This window comes from Plectropomus leopardus, chromosome 5 (assembly GCF_026936395.1).
Source record: "Plectropomus leopardus strain MGB_pleo_1.0 chromosome 5, ASM2693639v1, whole genome shotgun sequence".
NCBI classification, from domain to species: domain Eukaryota; kingdom Metazoa; phylum Chordata; class Actinopteri; order Perciformes; family Serranidae; genus Plectropomus; species Plectropomus leopardus.
The window spans coordinates 28,962,494-28,989,994 of NC_142180.1; the positions used below are offsets into that span (position 1 = coordinate 28,962,494).

Genomic DNA, 27,501 nt, shown 5'->3' on the forward strand with positions numbered 1-27,501 from the left:
AATACATAATACACAAATCAAAACATAGCATGAATCAAAAGTTTACACAAAATCATTTATTTACAGTTTCTTGTCAGTACAATAATAGTAGATTTCATACAATACACAATTTACACATAAAAACTTAACAGAGAGAAACAAGATTGGCATCACCATGCATTAGTTAAGCGTTTACAGAGTATTATCAGGAGTTCATTGATGTAATTCTTTTACTGGAGCTCAGGGAGGCTTCCTGGAGCACGGTGGCAAAAGTACAACTCCCTTTGCAAACTCCAGAAAGAGGTGGAAAGGTTCAAGGATGACCTTCTCAATAAATAATGATCGCCTTGAGCCCAGCTGGACTGTACAGAAGGGAAAATGGATTAATCTGTCCATGCTTGATAGACTCTTGGTGGTTTTGAATGGATTGAGTCTTTTCTGCCCTGAAGTTAAATAGTGCTGGTTAGTATTACATGTACCCACTGAGATTCTATGTCAGAGAAGCAAAATATGGTGAAATATTTCAAATTCAATCAACTTGGCAGATTCATTTTCTCAAGTTTTAAATGTTATGGCCAGGACGCACCAATCTGACATCAAAGAACTAGTGGCAATGAAGGGCAACTGTTGCGTTACCTCAAGTTGCCTGTGTCTTGGCCAGAGAGTTGCACTTGAACGCACAGCAAAGACTAAAGCCAACGGCCAACTAGCAGGTACGTTCTGCGCCTGTCAGAGAGAAAGAAACTCTGCATACCAGCAGGCAGCGGTACCCTGTAATCATCATTCAAAAAGGAAACATGTAGATTGACAGGATGGATTCACGATGCTAGTAAGCCAGTTAGCACATTAACAACACAACCTGATGTTGAAAGAACAAAGTATATTTCCTGTGCATCAACAAACAATAAGAAAAGAGCTAATCGCTAAAACAAAAATTGTACAAATTATTTTTTAAAAATTAACTCTCACCCTTTTGACTTTAGCCGTTTGACTGCTTCCTGCACTTCCGTTTCACTTCTGGTGCACTGAGTTTAACTGCCAGTCAGTGATTTTATTCACTGACAGCATCTGTTATCCTAGTCGTCGATTTAACATGCTGAATAGGACAACAAAAAACCCTGAAAAGGGGCTACTTGCCAATGGTGTAGGAACATTGCAAAGACTACACCAATAGACGCTCACCCATGGACTGATATTAACAGCCAACTGTCGTCTTGGTGTGTCAGGGCCCTTTCAAACGCAACCAAAGTTAAGCCAGTGAGTCTGAAGAAATAGAAAATATGCAATTATCAAACATGCAAGGGTTTTTTTTTTTTTTTGCCAAGACTTAAACAAGAAGATTTATACCAATCTAATGCCTGTCCGATAAATATGAACCTATGAAGCTACATCAAGCAGTCAGTTAGCTTAGCTTAGCACAATAACTACAAAACATGTTGTATCTTGTGTTATCTGTCCAAACAGGAAAGTGTAAAAACAAGTTGTGATTTGTTTGTGAATTGTCATGCTATCAGCAGGTTTCAGGAGACCATACCACGCCATTTTTTCCAGGTTTCAAGTCTTTATGCTACGCTGAGCTAGAATGCTGCTGGCTGTAGCCTCGCATGTAACGGACAAAAATGAGAGTGCTCTTGCTTTTGAACTCTCTTCAAGAGAGTAAATATCCTTAAGGTGTGAAAGGAAAACAAAGAAAGCTCCATTATGCCATATTCGTGGTATTAACATTGAATCCCTGTAAAATGAAATGGTGCTACTTCTACTGCCAGTTCCATGAGATTAACATTTTCATTCCATGCAGTGTGTTTTATCTGTTGGAATCAAGCTTAAACTCACTTTATTTGATTCTAAAAACGTTGGAAACTATTTCTTAAGTCATTTAACCAAACATCGCAAAGCTCCTTTAATCTGCTTTGAAGTTCCCCAGAAGACAAAATAAATGTTTGGAGAGCCCAGCTTACTTTCCCATGCAAAGCCTTGCATAATGGTTTACCATTATTGTTACTTTGTCCTTCAAACTCCCCTGATAACTTCTGCTCATGAATAAGCCAATTCTTCTGTCAAAGCATGCCCCTCAAAAAAACCTGCATTCTTCCATGTGCAACCACTTTCGAAGCCTGAGATTCTGTAAGTGATGGACTGTGAGGCCAAAGACCACTAATATTTTCCCTTCCTTTCTTCCCTTCACCAAACAGTTCCCCAAAAATGATTAAATCCATCACTAGATAATCTCGCTCTTATTCCTCTTGATGTCTTTGGTCTAACATTTCCTCCAGTTGCTTTACAGCTGTTGGGCCTCCTCAGCTGACCTCACACAACCATTGCATTTTTTACCGGACTTATCTCTTCCCACACCTGGATTCAATCATCGTCTTTTTTTTTCTTTCTACAGGGTGGATGCTACATCTGCTGCGGGGAGATGTTTGTTTTCATCTGGAGATCTGAACCGTTGAGTCGTGTACGGCCCACAGGCCTGTGATTAGAAAGGTCAGTGATAATGGTGAAAGCAACACATGTTGTCGTCCTATACTACTCTTTTTTGAGTGTTTTTCTGAAGTGTGTTGCTCATATACATAATGAGAAGAGATTGTTTTTGGATGTGGGGCCAGCTTCAAGTATAGGGTTGCAATATATGGTTTCATTTTTACATACAACTTCACATTAGCACCTTTTAGCACGCATTAAACAATAAATCTGTTGCACATTACAGTTAAAAATGTAATTAGGCTTGAGTGGAGTTACCTGGGTGCCAGTTTTTTGCTAAATATATTTGACCATAATCCTCTTGGGCCCAGTATATTGTTGATTACTTAACTTCATCCTGGAAAATTAAGTTGTTTGACTGTTTGTGAAAGTCAGGGTCAATCTGTTTAAATAGTTCCCAAGAGAATATGCAGTTTATTTTTCTAATTAACAGCAGGCTGGTATTTACTTGTCATGCTCTCCTGGTTTCTCCACGGACTTTGGTCCCCCTGATATGGCTTTGGATTAGTTCAGCTTGAAGCGCTTTTCCCAAGGGTCTGCAAGTGCTCGTTTTGCAGATAAACAAGTTTGCCGCTTTTATCACAGAGGAAAGTTTACTCCAGTCACCAGCCTCAATTAAAATGACCAAATATTTGTTACTTAAGTATAATAATCGGTCTCAGTAACTACAGAAAATTTAACTTATATTGTCACAATGATAGGATTTATGAAAACATGGCCAGTAAATCCATAAGCGTGTTACTTTTTAATGATAACTCTCATGTGTAAGAATAATACAGTGGAGTTTGTTAATGAAGAGAAGCCTCTCTAAATAACAAGATTGTTTTCTGAACTTGAAAATATTAAGGTGGTGTACAAATTGTAAAAAATTAAACTGAGTCATGCAGCAAAGTATGAAACGGTTAATAGATTGTACTCAGCTCCAAGAGTTGATAAGTGATTACGTAGCTGTTCAATTATTTGCTCCCGGTGAGTCCTGTGCAAGATCTCGCTCACTTTAACCACACTATCTGCCACACGTACTGAAAAGTACTGTCTTTTACCAGCAGCACTTTTAAGGTACTGTAATACTTGTTACATGCTGATCATCCTTAAGTTAAATTACATAGTTATTGCACTTCGAGATATATCGGCAGCTCACAAGCACATTACCCAGCAACAACAAAAAAGTCCATTTAGACCCTGAATGAGTCTCTGTAATGGTTTCTAAGAAAGTGAGATATTTGGGAATATTTGTTTAAGTTACATTTTCTTTGGTGATGCTAATTTGGAATGTGCGGAAGACAAAAGGAAATCATGTCATACCTCTCAATCAACTATCCTCAATTCAGACTGCCTGCCACTAGTGGGATCCATGCTTGTCTTGGCGAAGGCCTTGGTCTTGCACACTCTAAGTAGGTGTGAAAGGATGTTTGGCTTAGTCACAGTTGGCAATGTGGCATGGTAATGAAAAACATTAAGAAGCATGACTGAAAACATCCTCTGTTCCCTGGGTGGTATGCTTCACCCCGCTGCATGTGTCTCTTTTGAGTGAGGCTCCTCTTGGTGGAGTGAGTTTCCCAGTTTGAAGAAAAAGGGCTCAGTGTCGCTGCAGACAACAAGGGCCTCAAGTTGGTTTCTTTCTGATCTTGAGGAAAAGTTCAGTTGAAAGTTATGGCCTATTATAAAGTGTTTGGGGCCTGGCATAGTATTGACTGTTTCTGAAGGTTTGGTTTCAAGTCAAGTGTTGAGCGACGTCAGCAAAAAGAAAGTGGGGAAAGTGGAATACCACATTTTGGAACTATAAAAGTTACATTCTCAAAAGTCAATTTAGTCTGTTCATACATAAAAGTAGACCAAAACTAATAAAAGTAAATGCCAGTCACTGCGTTACATATGGTCAAATGATGCACTTTTTTTGGGAGGGAAGAAATTAATAATTAATATACCAAACCCTTCAAGTAAGTATAAGTCAAATGAATATCTTGTATCACTCTCTTGCTTTTGCTGAATTGCTGTCTGCCTCGTTTTTTGTGCATAGACAGGAGGGAGTTCATACTCATCAACAGACGGCCAACTTTATTTCCATGACATCATACCAATCTTGACAAAAGACCTAGAAATAAAAAGAGCATACAGCAATCAGCCAAAACATTAAAACTACTGACAGGGGCAGTTAATAACATCTTGTGACAATACAATGTTCGGTTGGAAAACCCACAAGCATTCATGTTGTTGCCACTTGACATGCACCAACTATCCAAACACAGACAAGGTTCCCCCCTACGTGGCAAATGCACTCCTAAATTGCAGTGGCCCTTCAGCAGTACAATGCGTCATGCCACACTACAAAAACTGCTCTGGATTAACCTGACAAATGTGACAAAAAGCTCAAGGCATTGACCTGGCCTCAAAATTCCCAAGATCACAATCGGATCAAGCATCAGTAGGACATGATGGTACCACACCTTGCAACCCCCAGGACTCGAGGGACCCACCAGGATATTCCCAGAAGACCTGTGTCCATGCACTGACAAATTGAAACCAAGTCCAATCTGCAGTGGGGCCTCTGACCTGTCGAGGCATGAACACAGGACCTCAGGGGTACTGCCTCATCTCAGAAATGCTTGCTTTTGAGCCCAGGTCGACACTTTTTGAGTTTTTGTCTATGTACTTTAAGCCATTCTTGAGCTGTTTTTACTGCATGGCATGGTGCAGTGTCCTTTGTCATCGGGTAGTGCCGTTGCCATGAGGGCGGTACTTGGTCTGTAATGGTATTTGGATGGGTGGAGCGTGTCAAGTGGCATCCACATGAATGCCAGGACCTAAGGTTTCTCAGCAGAACATTGCATTGTAATAAGATGATTGATCAGTAAAATCATAAATCAGTGTGACATTACTGTCATTAATATCTCAAATTATCTTATCTAAACCTACCTACCTTGCAACATCTATTGGCGTTCTTGTGTGCGCATGGACACTCTCCTCCTGGTTGAAGAGCTGACTCTGCGGCCCTGGGTCCTGCCCCACCGCTCTGAAGGATAGGCCATTATCTGAGAGGCTGATCTCTGCACCTGCAGACCCTCTGACTCCCTCATGTCCCTCGCCATCTGAGACAGAGTTTGACTTGGGTTGGTCTGCAAACGTTGGAATAGACTTTCTCTGCTGATTTTCCTTTCTGGACAGCTGAAGGTCAACGCCACTCCAGAGTCTGACTTCATCTCCCTTGAGAAACCATCAGAGGTGCCATCAAAGCAGCGGCCTATAGCAATTTCCTTGGCCACCCTTGGGTTCTGGTCTGTGACAGTGTAGATGCCGTAGTTGTGTCCCAAAGGATCAACAGGGGCTAGCATGGTGAATCCATGGGACTCGTTGTTATGAGCAACTGGTGGATGTTTGATGAGATACTCTTGTAGGAGGCTGTTGGTGCCAATCCTGCGACAGTTCCCCTGAGGAAGGACTGATATGATGGACCTGTCCACCTCAGCTTGATCAAACAACATGCCGCTGCATTTGAACTCTACACAGGCTGCTGACGTGTTTGCCTCTCGCATGTCCCGAGTGCTGCGAATGTCTCTTATGCCATAAAGTTTGCCTTTTGTTTCTCGGTGTGTTCCTCCCAGATTCCTTGACCTGACCATAACTTCCTTTTGTCCATGGATCTTGACCTTAATATAGCATGCTCTGAACTCCTGGGGATTAGGCCACCAGGAGAGGTAGTCCCCTGTCCAGGTTGTCAAATCATTCTCCTCAAAAGGAACAACATTGTATTCATACTTGTCCTTTTCAACTCTGAAGAATCTGAAATGATTCGCATCAAAAGGGGCATTTTCACAACCTATTAAATTCTGATATGGATATATTGGCCCATTCGTCTCATCAAGATTATTTTGGTTAGGTTTTGCCAAGTTGATTTTGAAGGCTGTTTTCTTCAGAGCTGGATCCTCGTGGTCTGAGCGCTGGTAGTCTATTTTATCCAGATATGGCTGAGACACTCCAATGATGTTTGGATTCATTTTGGGGGAAGACGGAGCTGCCTCGAGTTCTTCCCCACCCATCATTGCGGTGACATATGCTGTGTAGGCATCAGGCCTTTGGGCATCACAGAAAGCTGGTAAACAGGCCCCATTGGATCCAGTTATGACGCTGTCGAAGCGCCCCCATGCCCTAGGATTAGAGGAATAACCAGGTTTAGGTTCCAAGTTTATCAAGCTGATCACAACACCCTCCAGCTGTTCACTAGGTAGGAACTTGTCACTCATGTAGGCACGGACTTTGACATAGCAGCGTCTATTTTCAGGCACGTCTAAATTGAAGAGCCTTCGTTCCCTGATCTCCATGTTTCCTATGAGGAATGTGCGCTCCTCTCGTTTGCTCCGCCCATGACCACCAGTAGTCGTTGTTGTATAAGAGAAGTCACTCTCCTCCTCCCAGACTCCTGTGTCTGGGTTTAATGACCACAGTTTCATTTTTGGAATGTGCTCTTGCATTTTGACGTGCTGCGTGTCGAGAAGGAGTTGAACAGCTCCAGCTCCAAGCACCTCCTTGTTGGTCTCATCTCTGAAGTCCACAGAGAACATGCCGTAGGTCCTCAAAGGGAGCATGTCACCCTCATCGTCAACAAAGTTGAGATCTCCAGGGGCTGCGGCTGCCGTGGTGATATTTCTTGGGTCTATGAATGTGACGCTGGCTTTCACAGTTCCCTCATAGATTTCTCCATTGTCCTTGTGGAAGGAGTTGGGAGGAATAACCAACTGACCAATGGGGTCTTCCCCTTTTATTTCCCCAAGGTTAATGGAGTTGGTTTCTCCTGCATTGATATCAATTGGTGTCTGCTTTCTCATCACCTTCACATTGTGGTAGATGGACCCACCTTTCTTGTCAAGGATGAACACCTTTGGAGTGTCAAGAAACTTCTCAGAGGGGTCAACAAAATTCACCACTAATCTCTGTGTGTCAGGAGTAATTTGTAATGTGAAACCTCCTTGGTATCCAGTGGTGCCCACCCTCTCTTTACCAATGAAAATGTGCCCAAAACGCAGAGGCTCATCATTGTCAGCAGTGACCACTCTGCCACGAACAAGCACAGTAGGCTGCACACACTTCTGACAGTTGCACTGTGTCACAGCCTTGATAGGGAGGCTGTAGCTCCCACAGTCAATTATCCGACTTTCCATAGTTTGGACCCCACAGCAGAACCCAGCTCCATCTCTGCAGCGCATATCAAAGTCTAGGGAGCCAGCACATTTGTTGTGAGGACAGCGACCAGCGTTGTAGTGCATGGAGTCAGTCCCGGGTTGAACGCAGTCTATCGGCAGTCTGATGAGGTGCGTCTCAGGGGTGGGGTTGCATGCTGGCTTTCCTTTTGCTGTGAATTGGACGATAAATTGTGTTAAGCTGGTGTTCACACTACACACAAAAAGACACTTTCTCAGTGCCAGAATGAACACAGACTTGCCATGTTGAAGACGCAAATATTGAAGTCTACTTTCTCTAAGATCTTCAAAGTTTATCAGATCTGTGATATTTTAATTATAGAGTTGTGAGGTACTGGATATTGTATATCGCTCCATGAATGGAATGGAACAGACAGACCATATGGGACAGACACAGACGGACAGGAGTACCGACAACAGCTCGATTGCAACCTGTTGTGCTTGTTTAGCTTTCAATATGTAGAATTTTGTTTAGCCAGTTTCTTGTAATAAATTGTCAATTTTATGTGTAGATTTTGGTCCCCAAAGAGATTAAAATAAATTGGTAATATTTCTGTAGTTTTTGACGTTATTGTAGGCTGCAGAAGAGGGCTAACGCTTGCGATATAATAATAATAATATTGTGCATTGTCTGTATTTATTATGAATGATCCACCAGCCGATGTTAATATGGCATGTTTCAATTGTGTGACAGCAATGACTTAATTACCGGTGCAGCAACAATGACCCGGTTAGTGTAAGTGCTTGTTGTTTGTCTTTTTCATGTTGCTAACGAGTTCACTATATGGTTCTCTATTACCTAGATAGTGAGGAGGGAGTAGTTATTGTGTGAACAATTTCAGACACAGCCTTGAGATCTGCAGGGTGCGTTTCTTGGAGTGATGGCCAATATGCGGGTTGGTGTGACTGCCCATCTATATATGTACGTAGGCGCCTGAGCAGTTGGTCTCATTCTCCGCTCTGGATTACTTGGACTTTAGCTGAGTTATCTTTTTTTTCCTATGTCTCTGCACGTTTACACATTACTGATGAACTGACTGCAATGCTAGAGCAGTGGCAAAAAAATCAATACAGCATAGTATTGCGCTGTTTTTGCAAGGCAGTATTTTTATCGATGCATCGTCGTAAAGTATCAGCCTTCTTTATTACATGAATCATTAATATTACAAATGCAAATTAAATGTTTGTTAGTCTACTAGAATAATCAAATCAATCCTAGTAATTTTATTACTAGGACAATAAAACCATTTTTGAATGGTTTTATTACTGTAATAATAATCAGCTGGACACATTTTAATGCAATAAAAATGACTGAAGTGAGATGAACAGACTGAAAACTTGGATTGGAAAATTAGATAAAATAGCTCTTGAGAAAGTTTGCCATTGGAAATAATTTGCAGTTCAAAAAAGGAAATAAATCGCAATATGCTGCAACATAAGGTATTGCAATACTCTCACAAAACATTTAAAATAATATTGTATTGTGACTTAAGTGCCGTGATAATACTGTAATGTGGGGCCTTTGGTGATACCCACCTCCACTGCATACTTAATTTAACTTTTTTAAATAAATCTATTTCTCTTTAAAGGGTCATGTTAGGTCTCCAGATTTTGTCCTTCCTTTGAGGCAGGTCAGGAAAAACTGTGGAGTGAATAAATTGCAACTTGCCAATTGAGCACTTAAAAGATGCTTTTTTGCCCTTTTTTCACACATGGATACACACACATAATTTATTCATACACACACACACAATGTCTGCATGGCCTGAAAGTACCTCTGAGTGGCCAACTTGGACGGTGAAATGTGCATAAAAGGGTAATTAGACATGAAGTTGAAGGGAACATTTATTTACCAACCATCCAGATGGGAGTTGGAAGGAAAGAATTTTTGTTCACCCAGTCATTGGCAGAATAGTCAGTGTGCATGATATCATGGTTGAGCTTATAGTGAAGTATCCTCGTTAAGCTCCCAATCTCCCAAGTAAGTCGGTAATTGCAGACACATGGAGCAGTGCGATGCGTTTGAAACACCATTAGTGTCCTGCTGATGGCTTTACCAACAGAGCTCTCAGTTCCCTATGATAATAAATTATGTAACTTATAGTCACATGTGTGAGCTGTGGTTAACACATTTTATGGGAGAACAAACTAAACTTCTGCGTAATGTAAAATGTAAGAAGAAGTTTTATGTTAAAGCAGTAAGTTTTTCTGCTCTGAAGCGCAGGTGTTGTCCTGCACACATACAGCCTCTCCTGCCATAATGACTTTGGGAGTGCAGGGATTTGTCAGTGGCCTGGGATAGATTACTTTAGCACTCTTCCATGAATACCTTGTTCGTTAATCTGTGTCTTAGCTAACCAGCACCTAAAGGACATAAGTAATGTGCAGCTCTCCAAGGGATGTGGAACCGCATACTTGTCAGACTCTGAGAGAGAGAAGAAACAGGATTTATTGGCAATCCTGGATTTTGCCTTGACACCAGGTGTTCTAGAGAAATTGGGTTTGAGGTTTTACAGTGTCCAGAGCCATCTCACACAATAAAGCATCCCTAGGAAGCTGTAGTTTCAACCAATGTCAACATAATAAAAACGTACTGCTCCAAACTCAGCCAGTTTATGCACTCTTATATTTTTGTTTTCCTATTTTCTTTGCCTGTAATATTTTTTTTCCAATGACAGACAGTCTATTAGTTGACTTCTCTCCCTCCGTCAGTTGTACGACTCTGTGGTTTTGTTTGAATCCTCTTTATGCACGGGCATGGCTTGTGGATGGCTCCGTTGGAGCTTAGCGCTGACATTCCGCTTAAAATGTGTATTCAAGCTCCGGGGCAGCTGCTCTTTATACACTAAAATAAATTGTGGTTGTTTGCTTTTTGTCAGTGGTTTTCCTTGAATCTGTGCAGAGCTTTGACTGAACACGTCATTGTCAAACGCACTGGGATAGCAGCCATCCTGAGCTATAATCCCTGTGTGCCACTATCATCATAGTAAATTATTTTCTTTCCAGTCTGATGATGATGAATTACGGTTTACATTACATCACTGACGAGAAGGGAGCTTTTGTTTCATTTTTAGTGTGAGAAAAAACTTTTTTTTTAGTTTTTCTCCTCAACTTTTAAGTATTTAACATTTAACTAGCACATTTGCATCATGGAAACTGTCATAATGAGGCATTAAATACTATTCTACACAGAGACAGATTATTAACTATGTGAATGATATTAAGATGTCCAAGATTATACATACCAATCACAGTAAGGAGGGCTGGAGAGGACTTGATGCTTCCTGCAGAGCTGCTGGTTTTGCAATAGTACTCCCCTGACTGCTCTGGCTTCAGGTCTGACATTACAAGGTCCTCTTCATACTTGTACACCTTCCTGTCCAGCAGGGTCCCATTGTGATACCTTAACAAATAGTTACAGAGATATTAAAAAAGGATAAAAAAAAAAGAGTTAAAATGCTGGTAGCAATATACAACAATTTATGAAATTCAGAAGCATATACATTTTATGTAAAATATCAATGATGTTTTACTTATCACTGTTAATGTGGAATATATATATAATTTGTTATTCATTTATCATATACAATACTACAGTACAATACTACTATGATGCTCTAGGTACCTCTCTAGTTTGTCAGTTTTGGACACAACAGCGTGGCAATTTACATCTTTTGTTCCACTTATTGTGGTGTTTTGTTGGGTCTTTTTTTTCAAAATAAACTAAATTCTTTTAAAGGATATTTACAGTTTCTGCATGTTAAATGCATACAGTCTCTTTTCAAAATAAACTTAGAAGGTTGGTTAAAAAAATTATTTCTAGGCACACCTAGAAGTACAGGGTTAGGTTTAAGGAAATGGTTAGCTTAAAATAAAATAAAATAAAATATCTTGGTTACTAACATAATGTGATGTCGCCAGCGGTGTATGCTACACATATTAACACACTACATTGTTATTTGAATAACTCAGTTGACCTTTGACATGAATGCTGGTCTTCCAGGCTAAAATCTGAAGGTTTTTTGACCTATCCACCACCGCTAAAGGGTGACCAAGCGTCAGTGTTTGATTTGTTGGGAGTGAAACCAGGTTCAGCTCATGGTTGTAGTTTTCAAGCAGGTGGCTTCTTTTGACTTATTTTGGTTCAGTCTCATGGCTCTCATCAGTGTTGCTTTTCATCCGTGGCAGGAAGATGCTTTCAGCCAAAATAAACCCCACTGCAAGCTACCTGCCCAGCACCTAACAACAGAGGGGAGTAAGCTACTAACAGATGAACTTAAGGGAGTATTTTACCTCTGACGAGACATTTTTCTCAGGGACGTTTGGAGACCAAAACCTTTTACAAGTAACTGATTAATGCTGCTAAAACAATAAAAAAAAGTGAAAGTGGATTTTCAGGGAGCTTCAAATATAAATTTCACAATGTGTAAAATTAATCCCTGTGCTGCTAGCTGTTTCTGTGATTAACAATGTGCCAGCACTCGTATTCATCTCACCAGTAGTATTTGTCAGGTGTCGGTGATCCCGTTGCCTTGCAGCACAGCATCACCCGTCCTCCCTCAAAGCGCACTTTGTCCTCTGGGTGCTTCACAATGTACGGCTTCTCTGTGGAAAACGGAAAGAAGCAAAACCTCAAGACCTTCCTCTGACTGTTGTGAATTGTGCTGCAGAGTTTTGAGACCTCATAAAACTCAGTCAAACGTTACATTTTGTTCTCACTTTGGTCCCTGTGCTTATGAAAAATGATTGTTGAGGGGATTACTCTTTCAAAAGCAGCACCGGCCTATTTTTTATTTGGTCTCCATGCAACACAGCAAGTAAGCACTCCAGACAATGTGAAGTCTTACAAAGGGCCAGACTGTTTATGTTGTAGCTTTGTCAATTTCCTGTTTCCTACTGTCCCAGAATATGATTGGAGGATTTACTGGCTGTGGGGAGTAATAATAATAAGAACCAGGAAAAGTCTTAACCTGAAAATGAAAATAACTCTTTCAAGAAATAGCCACCAATATCTTTAATTAATACTAAATGATACAACAGACTTGCATTCTTTTTGGTTTGATTTAAAGCAACAGACATCAATAAAAAATATGTTTTTAAAAATCTTTTTTATTAGTACTCACCGGCTGATTTGAGGATGGCCCGTACCCAGGACGACCCTGTGGTGTTACTGGAGGAGGAGACGGTGATCGGGGCAAACTTCTCTTTCCTGATGGAGATCAAGGTCGACCTGGAGGAGCAGATTCCTGTGAGCTTGAACTGACCTTTGGCATCCGTACGGACACGGATCACCTTGGGCTGGCTGGCCAGTGCTATGAAGGCTCCTGCCACAGGGACACCAGTCACACTGTGGACTTCTCCGTGTAGCACGTGGTCATCACACGTACACCGGCTGCAATCTTCATTGGGACGGCCCTCGGTGCACTCGAGCTGACATTTGACTGGTAAGAGAAAAACAAAAATGTGAGCACAAACACCCATAGAAAGAACAATATCATGACTTTTGCAGCAGACAATCACCTGGGCATGGACTCTTCCCACACTTCTGTATTTCAACAGGCCGTCCAGTACACTGAACCGTCAATGAGGTCCTCACACACGTCCTTCTCCGAATCCTGCGGCCTCCACCACAGGTCACTGAACACGTCCCCCACCGACCCCATGGACCCCACTTGGCTGATCACACAGAGAGAGACAGCAATAACGTAAGTTTTTTTCCCTCACAATCAAACTTTAAACAGCGATGTTAACACTCTTGTGCGTGGGTGCCCCGTGTACGCAGGACAATACATTGAAAATTATTGAATGGTGTAATTATGCAGTGCTATGTGCATGAAAAGTATAAGGAAGCTGATTGTAAAGCTCGGATTGAAAGATCAATGATTACAAATAGCTCAATCAAAAACATTTTGGATTACAAGTTCTCTTTAGTAAAGGTTGTGCTCTGAAGGGTTTCTTTCTGAGACCGTACAGCAGAAAATGCCACACAAGCCTTCTCAATGACAGAGCTAAAGTTTTTGATTTCCTGTTGTTAAGGGTTAGGGTCAAGTACAATTAAGGAGCCTATAAACTCAAAACCCACCTTCTCAAAAAAGCCTGCAATTCCTGTCTCCCATCGCTTCCCCAAATCTGAACTGCCATATCCTCTACATTTTGTTTTAGTATTCTGTTCTTGTGGTTCATGTAAGTGTCTTTCGGTATTTTGTATTTGTATTTGTATTTGTTTTGCATTTCATGTAATATGTCTTTGAGTACTAAGAAAAGCGCTATATAAGTCCTATCTATTTTAATTATTATTATTATTATAATTATAGCTATGAGGAATTCAGAAGTAAGGGCCACATCAAGGCTACGGTCAGCCGTTGGTCAAAGTCAGGCCGTTGGTGAGCGTCTGTCACCCTTGTTTTTGTGGTGTCTCGTGCACTGTTGAACTTAGTTGGCCTTCATCAGCTGTTTTTCGGCTGCTTCAGCATGATGTATCAGCAGCAGAGACGGCGTGGCCCGTTGGTGGATGAAACCACTCTGATTGGCAGTTCAGATCAGTGCACGAGAGATAAACCGAAGTCAAGAGGGTGTGAGATGAAAACAAACTTAACAATCAAGTGAGATTGTAGTTGTTGGTGTTCGATAGCAGACGTTAAAAACACAATTTGATCTTTAAACATCTGGTTTTGTTGTTAATGTGCTAACTGGATAAGTAGCTTCTAGAAACCATTCTGTTGGTCTTCCAGTTCCTCTTTTTCTGATGAATACAGACTACCGCTGCCCACCGGTATCAAACGTTATTTACTCTCACGCAGGCAAAGAATGTGTGTGCAAGTTGCTTGTTGCTTGTGGTCTCTGCACTGAGTTTAGGTGCCACTTTTTGGCCAAGAAACAGCCAAAATGAGGCTATGCAACAGTTGGCCTTTATCGCCACTATTTCTTTGAAATCTGTTTGGTGTGTTTGGGCCTTTAGAAACACACATTACAAATACCTTTGCTCATTTTTTGTTTAGTCCATCTAAAGATTCATAGTCACTAAAGAGGTACTGTACACTGAACTGCCAGCTATTTGTGGCACTTATACATTTTTTATTCTGTGTTGTGTTTCTGTTGCTTTAAAGGGATAATTTGCTAATTTTCAACCAGCTTTATATCAAAACAATTTGAGTTGTATGTGTAGATGAACTGTGGCAAACTTCCGTCTATCTAAACAGTGCCTAGATATCCCTCCTTAGCACACGGCAAAACTCCTCCGGATGACATATTTTAAGTCATGCAGTCATAACTTATGCTGGCCGTTGGGCTGTTGCTCAAACTACAGACTGAATGTACTTTCATATTTTCGTATTGTCCACCAACCATGCCATCACCACGGACACAAAGAGTATAGAGCTTTATCAAGAGACAGACCCGCCAACAGACCTGTCAAAATCCGACCAAACGGTAAAAGTAGGCTGCACTGATTAAATTATTATTATTATTATATTATTATTATTATTATTATTATTATTATTATTATTATTATTATTATAAATGAAGATTATGCTTCTCCATTGCCAATTTCTCACCTACAAAGTTTTCAGAAACATGTTTAGTGTGCTGATTAACTGGAATACAAAATTCAGCTGGCCAACATTATTTCAAACAGACCAGTCCACATTATGTAACCCACATGCAGGAGTGTTTATTGGTCCAGTATGGTTCGCTGCATTCCGGTAGTTGTAGGTTTTCTACCTCTTGAGCAAAAACATCCTTTTTCTTTGTTTTCTCTGGTCATGTAGCACCAGTTTCAAAAGTATTTGCATCTTTCTACTGCAGAGACGGCCTAGTTTCAGGAATGTCTCTATATAAGTGAAATCACAGTCTTTAAAAAGGCTTCAAACAAGGAACTGCGGTACCCTGTAACAGAGCTGAGCTGAATACAGTGGTCCCAGTCACCATCAGGGAGCTCAAGTGGTAAAAGCTAAATCTTGTGGTTCTCACCTGTACATGGAGGGTTGGAGCACTCCCTTCTCTCTGTATGGTGCCCCTGACACGCTGGCACCAACAGGAGAGGCATGGGCTGAGTGTTCACACATTTCCTCTGGCGGACTTGGATGCCTACATCATCACAAACTGTGGTTGAACAGGGACCCCACTCACTCCAGTCAGTCCAGTAGCTCTGCACTAAACACACACGTTGAAGAACGGAGTGAGATCTTGAGCAAAGCTGCTGTTAGCAAACAGAATCATGAACAAGAAAACCATTATTTCACATGGCAGAAAGTAAGCAGCTGAGAAAATGTATGTGATCCCTTCCAGCTTAAATGCATGCATATGAAATACATTCATGCATGTTTGGCTAGATATTCATATAAGTAAAAGGACTGCTTTCACTGCGCTGAGCTGAGCTACCTGGTGGACACTGAAAGCGGACGTGGTAGTTGGAGCAGACACGGCCCTGGGGCTGTTCCCTGTTAATGCACCAGAAGCCCTTCTCTAGACTGGAGTGGACCACTTCCCCGGTGTCTGCCGCTGCCACCCAGTCTGTAGTGCGAGCCTCCATGGCCGTTGGCCGAGCACAGACTCTCTCCCTGTAATAGAAGCGGATTGCCTCCAGCCGCTCATAGTCTCCATTCCCTCCAGGATGGTCGATGTTGAACCAAGATGTCCACTCCGTCACGCCTGGAGGCACGTGGAGAGGAGACATGGATGAAAACCAAAAGAATGTGGGGTCAGAATGGAAAAAAAAGTCAGAAAGAAAACAATTCCCAGGATCCAGAACTAAGGGAGGGGAGTGTGGCGGCTGGAGCTGGTCTTACATGGGGGGGAGGCATGGGTCAGAACCAAGAGAAAGCAATGGAGGAAAAAAAGCAGGGATGGGTTACAAAGTTTAAGAGGAGGTCTGCTACCGCCATTTGAAACTGACTTCATACACCCCAGGGAGCTTTGCATTGTCCAGGTTCTTTCCCCCTGGCTGCACTGATGAGGCATATTGTCTGATTTTTTCGTCTGCCGCATGATCTGAAACCTGAGCATGTCCTCAGGAGAAATATGAGGGATTCATAACTAAAGAATGTGTTAGCAACACACTGATGATTTGTTTTGTTCACAGAGTGATGTATTACTCTGATAAATAAAATTCTCTGGTGGGCTGCAGAGTGCACTGAGGTTATGGGACAACAAACTGAACACGGACTAAAATGGCGCTCTCCTCTTCAAGTCAAAAATTGATGATAAGTCATCAAAATCTCAGCTCTAACAGCTGACCGCGGATATAATCGTCACAAATCAACGGGTCGAACTACACCAATCAACACCCTGTCGTTTTAGAGCACTGGTGTGCACCTGTCCTGTTCATCTCACACTGTGAATCTTTGCCTCACAGTTTGCCGTACAGTCAGCTCTGCATGTCACTGCTGACTGATTCAGTACCTGTTGTCTGTGCGTCAGTGAACGTGTTGAGGGCCACTCTTCTGCTCCTTTCTGATGGACTCCTGGTCCTCACAGCTCCTGCAAACACAGAAAAAAAAACATCTTGATGCAAGGCAACACACGCATAGACATTCACGTATTTTTCACAAATAAATTGCAACTCGTCAAAAACCGCCACTTGGTCTCTGAATCTACACATCAAAGTATGACGCACTAGGTACCCTTCTGCATCAATACTGGATGTTCAGGGACTGCGTGTCAAATTGCGCTTGTTGCATCCATTGTGTCTTTTCAAAATAAACTTTCATAGAAATAATACAATATGCTCATTAGGTGCATTCAGTATTTTTCAAAGTTAACTTACAATGTTTGTAAAGCTCTTTGTTTTTATGTTTAGGCAACAAAAGCACATGGTTAGGTTTAGAAAAATAAAACAATGTTTTGCTTAAAACAAGTACAAGTTGCTACTGTACTCATGAAGCGTCACGTAACCTACGTCATGTGACAAACATCAGCGTAGCGTATCACGCTACACATACAACCACACTATGCTGTTGTTAGAACCACTCCAGTCAGTTTTGGTTTCACAAGGGAAATGACCGCCGCTAAAGGTGTTTCTGTTCGGTGGTGTCTGACACTGACCTCCACTGAGAAAGTGGCAGCATTTGACAAATTGGGTTTCTGCTCTCTGCATAAATAACTGACACTACCCGCAGCGTTATCGTACCGCTACGAAAGGCTCCCTTGTGCATTGTCTCAGACGCTAAAATCACTAATCATTAATCCAAACTGGATTAAGAATGGGCTGTGAATATATGTATCCTTATTCCCTCAGAATCCTTTAGAGTTTCATTTCAACTGATATATCACAGTGCATGATGCGGGTATAAAGTATGTCAGGGCTCTGTATGTTTGGTTGTATGAGAGTCTACTTTCAGTGTTGAAATAATATTGAAAGAGAAATTTTTGTCAGCACCAAAATTGGAAAAAAGAAAGAGAAACTAATTAAAGATCCAAATCTGATTGAGCTTCTTTACTGAGCATAATTCCAATATCTTTATGCACGTGCTCATGACCATGTGCACTGGGAGTGGGCGTGTGCACACAGATGCAGTCGGAGCACGTTTTACTTTTTCTTCATGACATAAAGACTCTTGTAATTGCACGCATCCCCTCTGCATTTTATTCTTTATGCTCTCCTTTTTTGCATTTTACTCATTTTTTGACACAGGCCTTCTGTCCTTTTTATGTGTTGAAACAAAATCTAGAAACTAAAAACGGAGAAAAAGGCAAGAAATAGTTTGCTACTTTGTCCATTTTTCTTTCTTTTCCATCCTGAAAGATTTCATCAGTCTAATTTGTCTACTTCCATCGCCTCCTTTCGTCTTTCTTCTCTATCTGATCCTTTTCTGTCTTTCTCTCTGTGGATTTTTCGTAGTGCTGCACTTCCTGCTTTAACGACCATCCAAACAATGGAACATCCCCTTCAATCCATCATCTCCCCCGAGCTCTTTGTCATACATCTTTCCATCCTTCGACTTATTGTCCCCCCCATCTTGCTTGTCCTCCTCCAGTCCTCCCTTCTCTTGATCCATCAACAAGCAGCCGCTGCTGAGGACGCTAATCAAGCTCCAGCTGTGACAAATCAGCGCGTGCAGTCATCTGTTCACCAGCGGCCGAGCCAGAAAACTTAACTCGCTCCATCACCTCTTACAGAGCGCGCGCGCACACACACACACACACACACACACACACACACACACACTCCTACCTTTTATGCAGCAATTTTCTTGCTCATTTATTTTTTATCTTAATGATATATGATTATATTATATACACATACCATGCACACACATACAGCATGCCTGTATTGCTGAGTCATCCTTACATCATCATCATCTTTCATACATGTGCTCATACACACCAGTGCAACTGTGAGGCTCAGATGAAGGGAAACGATACCTCATTAGAAAGAGAAAGATATTCAGCCTGGCATTCATTTTAAATTTGGCTCATGATATGAAACATGCACCAATGACATGTTTCCCCTTGTACTTTGAAGTTTAATGATTCATTTTTCCAACAGAAATAATTTTTTATGTTTTAAAAAAAAAAAACCTCAGTTGTTTGCTTGACTTTTCATCCACAACTTTTTCTTGGGCTGTGCGGAAAAAATATAAATGTCACAGTCCGTGACAGAAACACAAAAGTAGCTCATGCAGCTTCAGTGTGTGTATGTGTGTGTTTGTGTGTGTGTTCCGTGCAAGTACTTAACGCTCTCGGAGAGACACCGCTGAGTTTACGAGCAGAGACTCCCAGCACAGAGTCCAGTATCGATCCCAGTCCCCACTGGTTTTTTACGGCTCACTTCAACTCTTTATTGTCATGCCAGCACATTTCTTTTCCTTTTGATAGATTTAGCAAAGAAGGATAGCAGCTCAACAGAACAAAGATCCACTGTCCAAAAATTTATTACAGAAGTTTTAGGCTAACACAGACAGTCAGCTGACCCTCATAGTTGTTAGTTTTTTTATGCCCCTGGCTTTAAAAACCATTGATAGGTTTCCACAGCGGCTTTGACTCTCTGATACACTGGAATAGCTGGATAAACAGAAGCAAATGCTTTCACACTGATCTGCTGGGCAGATGTGGCTCTGCTTGCGGGTTTAGTTTAGTAAATCAAATCAAATAGTTTTTCCACCCTTCTCCTTTTGTCTCCTGAATTCCGTGTCTGTCCTGATTACATTAGAAAAGACAGTTTTTCTGCCACTGGACAGAATATCTCTGTTGTGTTTATAATCTGCAAGCTCTAGTGTTCACTCTAAGAATTTTTAAAACCTGCAAATGCATGCTGCGAGGGGACACAAACAACCGTTTTGTTTCACTTAATTAACACCAACTTCCAAACTTGTGGCTAATTAATTACCCTCCACCGCTTTGAAGTGTCCATTTATTTCCAAGAAATATATGAAGCGGCTTTCTTGCTCTGGTTACGTAACATTTCGTCCTCACTCTCACCAAAACAAAGGGAGTTCACAGTACAACCATTTGGCTCCTGATTATCATTTCAAGATGTTTGACAATGAAAACAAAATAGCAAACGATTCTTAGAGTTTTATGAGGTGAATAACAATTTCAGAAAGTTAAAAAAGGGAAACTCAGATTAGCTTCAGTACAAGGCAAATGTCGAGGTAGTGACCTCAGTTATAGTTGGTATAAACTGGCCCAGTTCCTCTTGTGCAGACTCACAGAGCTTATTGTGCTTTTGAGTGGCATGTTAACACTATGAATTTTAAAAGCTGGGAGATTTTATTGGGGCACTGCTTCATATGGCTGGTATGTGAGGGAATTTACCTCATCAAGGAGCAAGTTTTTCAAGCCAAAGGGAGCACGGTTAGAACTTTTGATTTCCTCTTTAGTGCTAAAAACAAATCCACCTTTAAGTACTCCGCTAGTACAGTAGATCTTGTTTGTCCTTGTTCATGTGCTCTTTGTGGGTTTAGTTTTGTGCTTTGTTGACACAGATCTTTACAATTTTGACTTTTCACGGCTAGAGCCAACAATGCGTTGTCCATGCCCCCTAAAACAACACAGAGGCATTTTTTAATTTGATGCTACTGTCAAATGGCCAATACTGTTGTCATTGTGTTATGATGTGACCGTGATATGGTGAAGGTATGGCAAGTTTTGGAAGAGACAAAAAAATTATCAAGAGCGTGTAGCTTGAGACGTCACCTCAGTGGTAAATAAATATTTGTAGGGCATAGTCTAGTGTAGGGACTGTTTGTTTTCATCTCTTGCGTGATCTCTTTAGGCTCACCTTTTTTCTCTCATAACTTAAAATACAGATTTTCAAGAGGTTTTTATGGCGCACTGAACTATCTGCAGCGGTCTCTGCCTCTTGGAAAATGAGTCATGTTGGGGGACCTTCATCTGGCATTCAGGTGCTTGCCATGTGGCTCTATGTGGGACTGAGATGCAAACCATCCTACAGATGCAGGTCTGCTCTGGTGCCATTATAATGTATCTCGTTACCTTGTCCAGGGTTTATAAGGGTTGTGGCGAGGCTGGCCGAGGTTTATAATAACCGTCACATGGTAGGGTTCATGTCAAAGGTGAAACTGTAAGAGAGGGTGATACATATGTATTTGCATTTTACTATGTTAGCTCGTAAAAGCCAAAAAGAGCGAGTGTTTCAGCAAGTGACTTGGAGTGAAAAAACCTCTAGCGGTCTTAGGAGTTATAACAATTGCAAAGGGGGAAGTTTGGTGCTGTTGTTGCAGTGACAAAGTCTGTACAGGCTGTTTCAAAGGTCTTGTAGTTGCTGGAAAACAATAATGCTGTCAGACTTCTGGTCCAGACACTAAAACAGTGTATGAAATACTGAACTTGAGTCCTGAACTGAAATACACACTGTGAGAAACACTGAAACCTTGCTGCTCAATGGCAGGCTGTTTCTTTTGACAAAGTACAAACTTGATGTCAGAAATACAAGTGTAACGCTTCCCTAAAAAATATAAACCACTGCAAAGTGATAATTTCAGCAGTCAAACTAAAGAAGTGGACACCATAAGGAAACTCTGTAGCGCTCATTTAATTGCAAGTGAGAGAAGAGCATTTCTATCTGTGTGCCCTGTGTATCTGTCTTGTCACTTTTATTCTGCAAACCTTACCAGTGTTGTAATGAAATGTTTCCTTCACTGATTTGTGTTTTGCTCCTGTTAAAGTGTAGTGTCCCCTTCGGTATTTAAGGTTAGGGCTAAAGGATTTTTGTTAAGTTTAGGGGAAAAACCTACTGATGGGGCAACAGACTTTGACACAACAGACCCTGCAGTGGTGTCCAGTTCTTTCGTTTGAATGCCGCAAACCACACTTTGCTCTTCGTCATTTCCCTAAGGAAATGGTAGACTTTTGTTTCTGACATCAAGTGTGTACCTTGTTGAAAGGAACAACCTACCATTGAGCAGCAAGGTCCAGAAAACTGATATCAGCTTTTCCCAGAGCGTGTATTTCAGTTCAGGAGTACTTCAGTTTGTGTTTCATATGCTGTTATTGTGCAGTAGTGGTTGGACCAGAAGGCAAGTGGAACAAGAATTTAATTTCCTAGTAACCGAGCGACGCTTTGACATGGCCATGACCAATATTGGTTTTTCAGGGCTGATACTGATTTAATATCGCCAACTATTAGTACTTAATGAGACAGATGACTGATATTTTGAACTGATATGCATTTACAATACCAATGAAAATATTTCTTTGGAAATTTACAATTTGAAATATAATAAACTCCAACACAAAACCTTGTGTAAATGCCTTTAGCAAATTTTTAATCAAAATTGAAACTTTCAATATCATAAACAGCAAGGTCTCTACAACTTTTGTTTCTTAAGTTCAGTGAAAATTTTATTTAAAAATGAATGAATACAAATATCTAGGTTTTACGAAGTAAAAGATCCTCCCATGCTGACACTTCCTTTGCATGTATTGCAGACTGCCTTCCCTGGTGTTGGTTGAGTGTAATACACACACTTTTTGATTAATTAATTTTATATTTTATATTAAAATAAAACGCTGATACAGATAATGGGCAAAATGACGAATATTGGCCCCATTAATAGGCCAGGTCGATAATCTGTCGACCCCTATTATACAGACTTTGTCACTGTAACAACATCACTTAACTCTTACAGCTGCTAAAGGGTCTTTGTCCCTTTAACATCATTTGCTAAAATTCCTGATGCTGTCATTCCTTTTCAGAGGACAGTCTCATCTTTGTGGGTTTGGTTTTGCGCTTTGCTCACACAAATCTCTTTTTGACTTTTCACAGCTAATGTAATGAAATGCACATACATATATGTATCACTGTCTCCTGCAGTTTCACCTTTGACATGAACCCTGCCGCGTGACGGTTATTATAAACCTCGGCCAGCCTCGCCCCGACCCTCATAAACCCTGGACAAGGTAACTAGATATATTATAGTGGCACCAGTATCTTAGAGCAGACCTGCATCTGTAGGCTGGTTAGCATCTCAGTTCCACATATAGCCACATGGCAAGCACCTGAATGTCAGACTATGTCCGCAACATGTCTGAAACATAGCTCCTGGATTACTTTGTATCCCACACTGCCGTCATTGTCATCTCTGAGACTGTTTTGACAACTGCAATTCTTATTTTAGCAGACTATCTTTGGATTTAACGATTTACGTCACAGTGGTTGGTTCTGAAATACAGCAGGCGTCCTTATAGCCATGCTACAAAAAGGCAAATCCTCTATTAATAATCACTGGTGGCTTTGCAGAAGACAGCTTCACTTTTGAGTGGGAGTTTTCCTCTTTCGCCAGAATCTAATAAAAATGCTGCTGAAGAGAGGAGGAGGAGGAGGGGGATATGGGACTTTATGAAGTTGCACCCAGAATGGTTTCAGTCAGGTTAGAGCAGTATGGTTATGCCAGATGTATGTTGGCAGAGAGACAGGGCTTAAATAGAAGGCCTCGGTCCTGTTTATGATATTTCAGATCCTTACAAGAAGGAGAAGAGGTGAAAACACCAGCCCTCCCTGTGTTACGTAACCTACTGGAAAAAGTTAAGCTCGCTAAGAGAACGAGCTTGTACAGTATTTGTCGACGAAGTCTAACACAGCGGCATTTCACGCATGAGTTCACTGATGTGAGTGTATGTGTGTGTGGGCCTGCATATGTGATGATCTGTTTGCCATGTCATATGGAAGCTGTTTATGTGTTTGGCTAGCGTCTTAGCTGAGGTGTGTGTGGTTGCGGAGGAGTCTGCTTTTTCTCTCTGCATCTATCTCTCTCTCTCTCTCCGTACCCCAGCCTTCTCAAAAGTCTGATCCCCAAAACATCTGCGGCTCATTAAAAACGGCAATTTTGTCCCTGACATTAACTAATGATGCAAATCAACCACATGATTTAAGGATTTACAAAGGTATAACAAAGGCTTTGTATTCTCAAGCATTTTCTACCTAAAAACACAACGTGGGCAGAGTTGAATCATTTCCGCATTGAAAAATATCTGGAAGTCCTTGCTTGAACCTCTGCACCTGTGCACACAGGTACACAAAGCCAGGAGCTGGAAATAGCTCAATTGCAAGCAACTGATTAGTCCTGCAATAAATAATATCTTGGCGTACCAGCACATGCATGTAAATAGAAGAAAAGAAAGATGTGAAATGGCTCAGAGGTTGTCATTAATGGGAATTTACGCCTTCTCCTTTGATCCATTGTAATCCCTGTCTCAGTCATTAAAGTCAGCTGGCCAGACGGGGCTGTTTGGAGTCAACAGTGGTCAGCATCTGGAGAACTAGCCCCTGTGTCTTATTCACAGCGGCCCTCCAGCTGCTGCTCACATACACCACCTAGCTTTCCTTAAGACAAGAAGATTGGAAGGTTAAAGAGGGCAGATTACAGGAATTTAAAGCCTCGGAGCTGGAAGAAAGACTAAGAGGTGGTAATGCCACAGTGTTCCCCTGAGGTTTACAGTGAGCATTCAGCACCAGCTGCCGCCTTCAAATAGGCAAACAGCTCATAAAGCTGTAAGTCAAACTTTTCTTGTAGAGCACATTTAAAACAACCGCAGTTGACCAAAGTGCTTACCAGTCATAAAATACAAAACATATAAATACAAAAGCAAATAGGAACAAAGGAGAGATTAAACATAATAGAGCAAAATTCAGCACAACAAAGGATGAAGCACAATAAAAGGTTAAATCAATTTAAGTTGTCATGCTCAAAGCAGTCATATGCCAATGAAAAGAGATGGGTCTTCAGTAGCAACTTCAAAGTTACTATTGTTGGAGCAGTTTTTATTTGAATGGGTATGAAGATACAGTAATTTCTTCTAGATAAGGTGGTGCCAGACCATCTAAAACCTTAAAGGGATAATTCACCCAAAAATTTAAATTCAGTCATTATCTAATTACCTTTATGGCAATGGAAAGTCAGGTGAAGTTTTACAATCCACAAAACACTGCTGGATTTTCAAAAAAGACGTTGCAATCATCTTCCACACAAATGGTGACCAGGATTGAAACGTTAAGAAATTGATTAAAAAAATAAAACCACAAAATGTCTCCATACTGCTCGTCCAAAGTAAGTGTCCTGAAGCCCTAACATGCCAAGTTGTTTTGAAAAACTCTGGCAGTGTTTTGTGGACTATAAAACTTCACCGGAATTTTAATTTTTGGGTGAGCTATCCCTTTAAAAATGATCAATAAAACCTTACAGTCAGTCCTAAAACAGACCAAAAGCAAGTGGAGGGAGGCCAATACTGGAGTTATGTGGTCTTGGTTTATTTTTCCACTTAGGAGACAAGCGACTGCATTTTGAACTAACTGCAGATGCAAAGAACAGGACAAAGAATTACAGTAATCTGGCTGTGAAATAAGACAAAAAAAGCATGAACGGCTATCTTGAGATCTGTAGGGGGAAGATGGGGCTTAAATTGTAAGGTGTGTGGAGAGATTGACAGAGAACAAGGCAAGGAGAGAGCGTTGGATGGAGGAGGGCAGGGAGGAATAGGTAGGGAAAGAAAGGTGGGGAAAGTATTTGTGAAGGAATTCCTCAGGGAGACAGATTAAAGAAAAAGGAGGATCAGATGAAGACAAATGGATATTGGGAGACACACAGCTATATTTTAGTGGTGGACTGAATGCAGCGAGGGGGGGCTGAGACCGTCGAAAAAGAAAAGAGTGACACGCTGGCTAGGGGAAAAGAGGACGGTAAAGCCATTTTACCTGCACTCTTTATTCCCTCCCTTTATTCCATTTTCTCATTTAGCCGAACGCAAACCCAGCAGGTGGGAAAATGTGTTGCTGGGTTTGTGATCACTTGTTTCCAAGGTGACTGGGTTTATATCTGTAGGGACCGCTGGCACTGTGTTAGAGGGTAAAATGAGGACAAAACGCACCACCTTACTGCAAGATGTGGATGTACAGCTAAAGGAGCGTGGCGCGGAGTGTAAAGTTTTACAGTCCATTTTAGGGCCGGCTTTCACTCACGGCCGTAACACAGTGTTCAGAGTCAATCCGAATCACTATTTATGCATTTACTTTCCCTCCTCGACAAACTGTCAGTGATAGACTCATCAGCAAATGGCGCAGAGCCTCCGTGAGACATTTACGACCCCGAGGCCTTCAATCCAACAAGATATGGAGGCTATTAAGGTGTAGTCACACTCGTTGGCTTTTATGAACAGCCAGTTCTCTTCCTTAAAAAAAAAATGTTAATAGGGAGCAGCTATAATATGGACAGAAAGTGACAGCTTTGGAAAAAGGGCTGCTGTTGGTGTCATTCAGGCAAAGTGGCAAGCTTTCAAAGAGTGATAAGAGCGTAATTTGGGGGAGAGGCAGAGCATAAAACAATCCTTTTGTAGTTGACAGTCCATCAATAAAAACAGAAAATAAAACTGAGGAAAAAGTAAAACTGGCTCTCTGTGAGCTTATAAAAGTCACTATGGCTGCAGTGAGATACTATTTTTTCTGAAAGGCATGCCTTCTGCTCACCGATAGTGGCTAAAAGTGCCACCTGAACTTTTAGTCACCAGGAGCACTTTTACTATCATCAGCTGAGCTTTTTCTATGTTTAAACTAAACCTCACAGACCCTCTCCTCCTCCTCCTCCTCCTCCTCTTAACCTCATCTATCACCACGTGTTGTCGATTACCCTGGTGGTGAAATGTGCTGGTGGTGACTTAACAAAAGAGATTAAGAACTACTGAGGTGGTCTATAAAATAACACACACACAGCCAAACAACACACACCCTTATCACATCATGAGCTCACCCCTCCTGCTCTGACATCCTCGGGGAGATACCGTCAACCTAAAAAACTCTACAGTTATGTCAGTTGCGGTGCACATGTGCGAGCAGTCTGGCCCTCTGTTTGGTACAGTCTGTGATAACTAAAAACCACAAGGGAGGTGAAAACTGAGCAAAAAATTGTCTATTTCTGGTATCATTTTTGCTTGATTTTTCAGAATATTCTCGTGTTTATGCTGTTTTTTCATCCATTTAAAAAACAAAGAAAAAAAGCAATAATAACTTGAATTTTCAGTCTTCACCTACCTTGGCCCAGAGCCACTGAAGCCAGGACGCACAGCAGGAGTGCCACCTTGTTTAATTCCGACATGGTACCCGCCTTCAGTAACAGATGATTGGTTCTTCTTCAGTGATCCTCTATAGTGTTGACATACATTAAAGAAAAAAAAGTCTTCAGATACAGCTGAGAGTAGCCACTCTAGTTTGTCAGGTGTGAGTGATGCTGCCAGTCGAGCAGAGCAGAGCCGCTGCTCTTTACTCATGTGAGTTTAGTTGCTGAGTTGGAGACAGGAGCTCAGGCGTTTTTAAAAGAAGGGGCATTGGGAGTGCACACCAATCCAGCCCCTCTCTGCTCACCATTGGCCAGTGAAATGTAACATCTGGGTCCCCCAT

The 27,501-nt window shown here is 41.4% G+C and overlaps 1 protein-coding gene and 1 long non-coding RNA gene across 2 annotated transcripts in view; one reads left to right on the plus strand and one right to left on the minus strand.

The window, feature by feature from the left end:
• Window positions 1–41: 41 nt before the first annotated feature.
• On the minus strand, window positions 42–27,398 carry cilp2 (cartilage intermediate layer protein 2). The gene is made up of 10 exons (XM_042484004.2): window positions 27,136–27,398; window positions 17,055–17,132; window positions 16,035–16,304; window positions 15,624–15,806; window positions 13,176–13,331; window positions 12,779–13,096; window positions 12,152–12,260; window positions 10,901–11,058; window positions 5,381–7,807; window positions 42–4,555 (listed from the first exon to the last, which is right to left on the minus strand). Exons 1-9 carry the CDS (start codon window positions 27,197–27,199, stop codon window positions 5,391–5,393), a joined length of 3,753 nt encoding a protein of 1,250 aa, XP_042339938.2. The 5' UTR covers window positions 27,200–27,398; the 3' UTR covers window positions 42–4,555; window positions 5,381–5,390.
• Window positions 2,357–27,501, plus strand: part of LOC148189592 (uncharacterized) — a 60,002-nt gene continuing 34,857 nt past the window's right edge. The window contains exons 1-3 of the long non-coding RNA XR_015776653.1: window positions 2,357–2,463; window positions 12,772–13,099; window positions 13,215–13,360. This is a non-coding gene — a long non-coding RNA (uncharacterized LOC148189592). The remainder of the gene's footprint in view (window positions 2,464–12,771; window positions 13,100–13,214; window positions 13,361–27,501) is intronic.

Bases quoted from the DNA above. Each gene is read 5' to 3' on its own strand.
- cilp2 (XM_042484004.2), bottom strand. From the start codon at position 27,199: ATGTCGGAATTAAACAAGGTGGCACTCCTGCTGTGCGTCCTGGCTTCA. The intron at 15,807-16,034 runs GTAGCTCAGCTC...GTGTGTGTTTAG, and splicing joins CCGCTTTCAGTGTCCACCAG to TGCAGAGCTACTGGACTGAC. The intron at 12,261-12,778 runs GTGAGTACTAAT...CGTTTTCCACAG, and splicing joins GGCCATCCTCAAATCAGCCG to AGAAGCCGTACATTGTGAAG.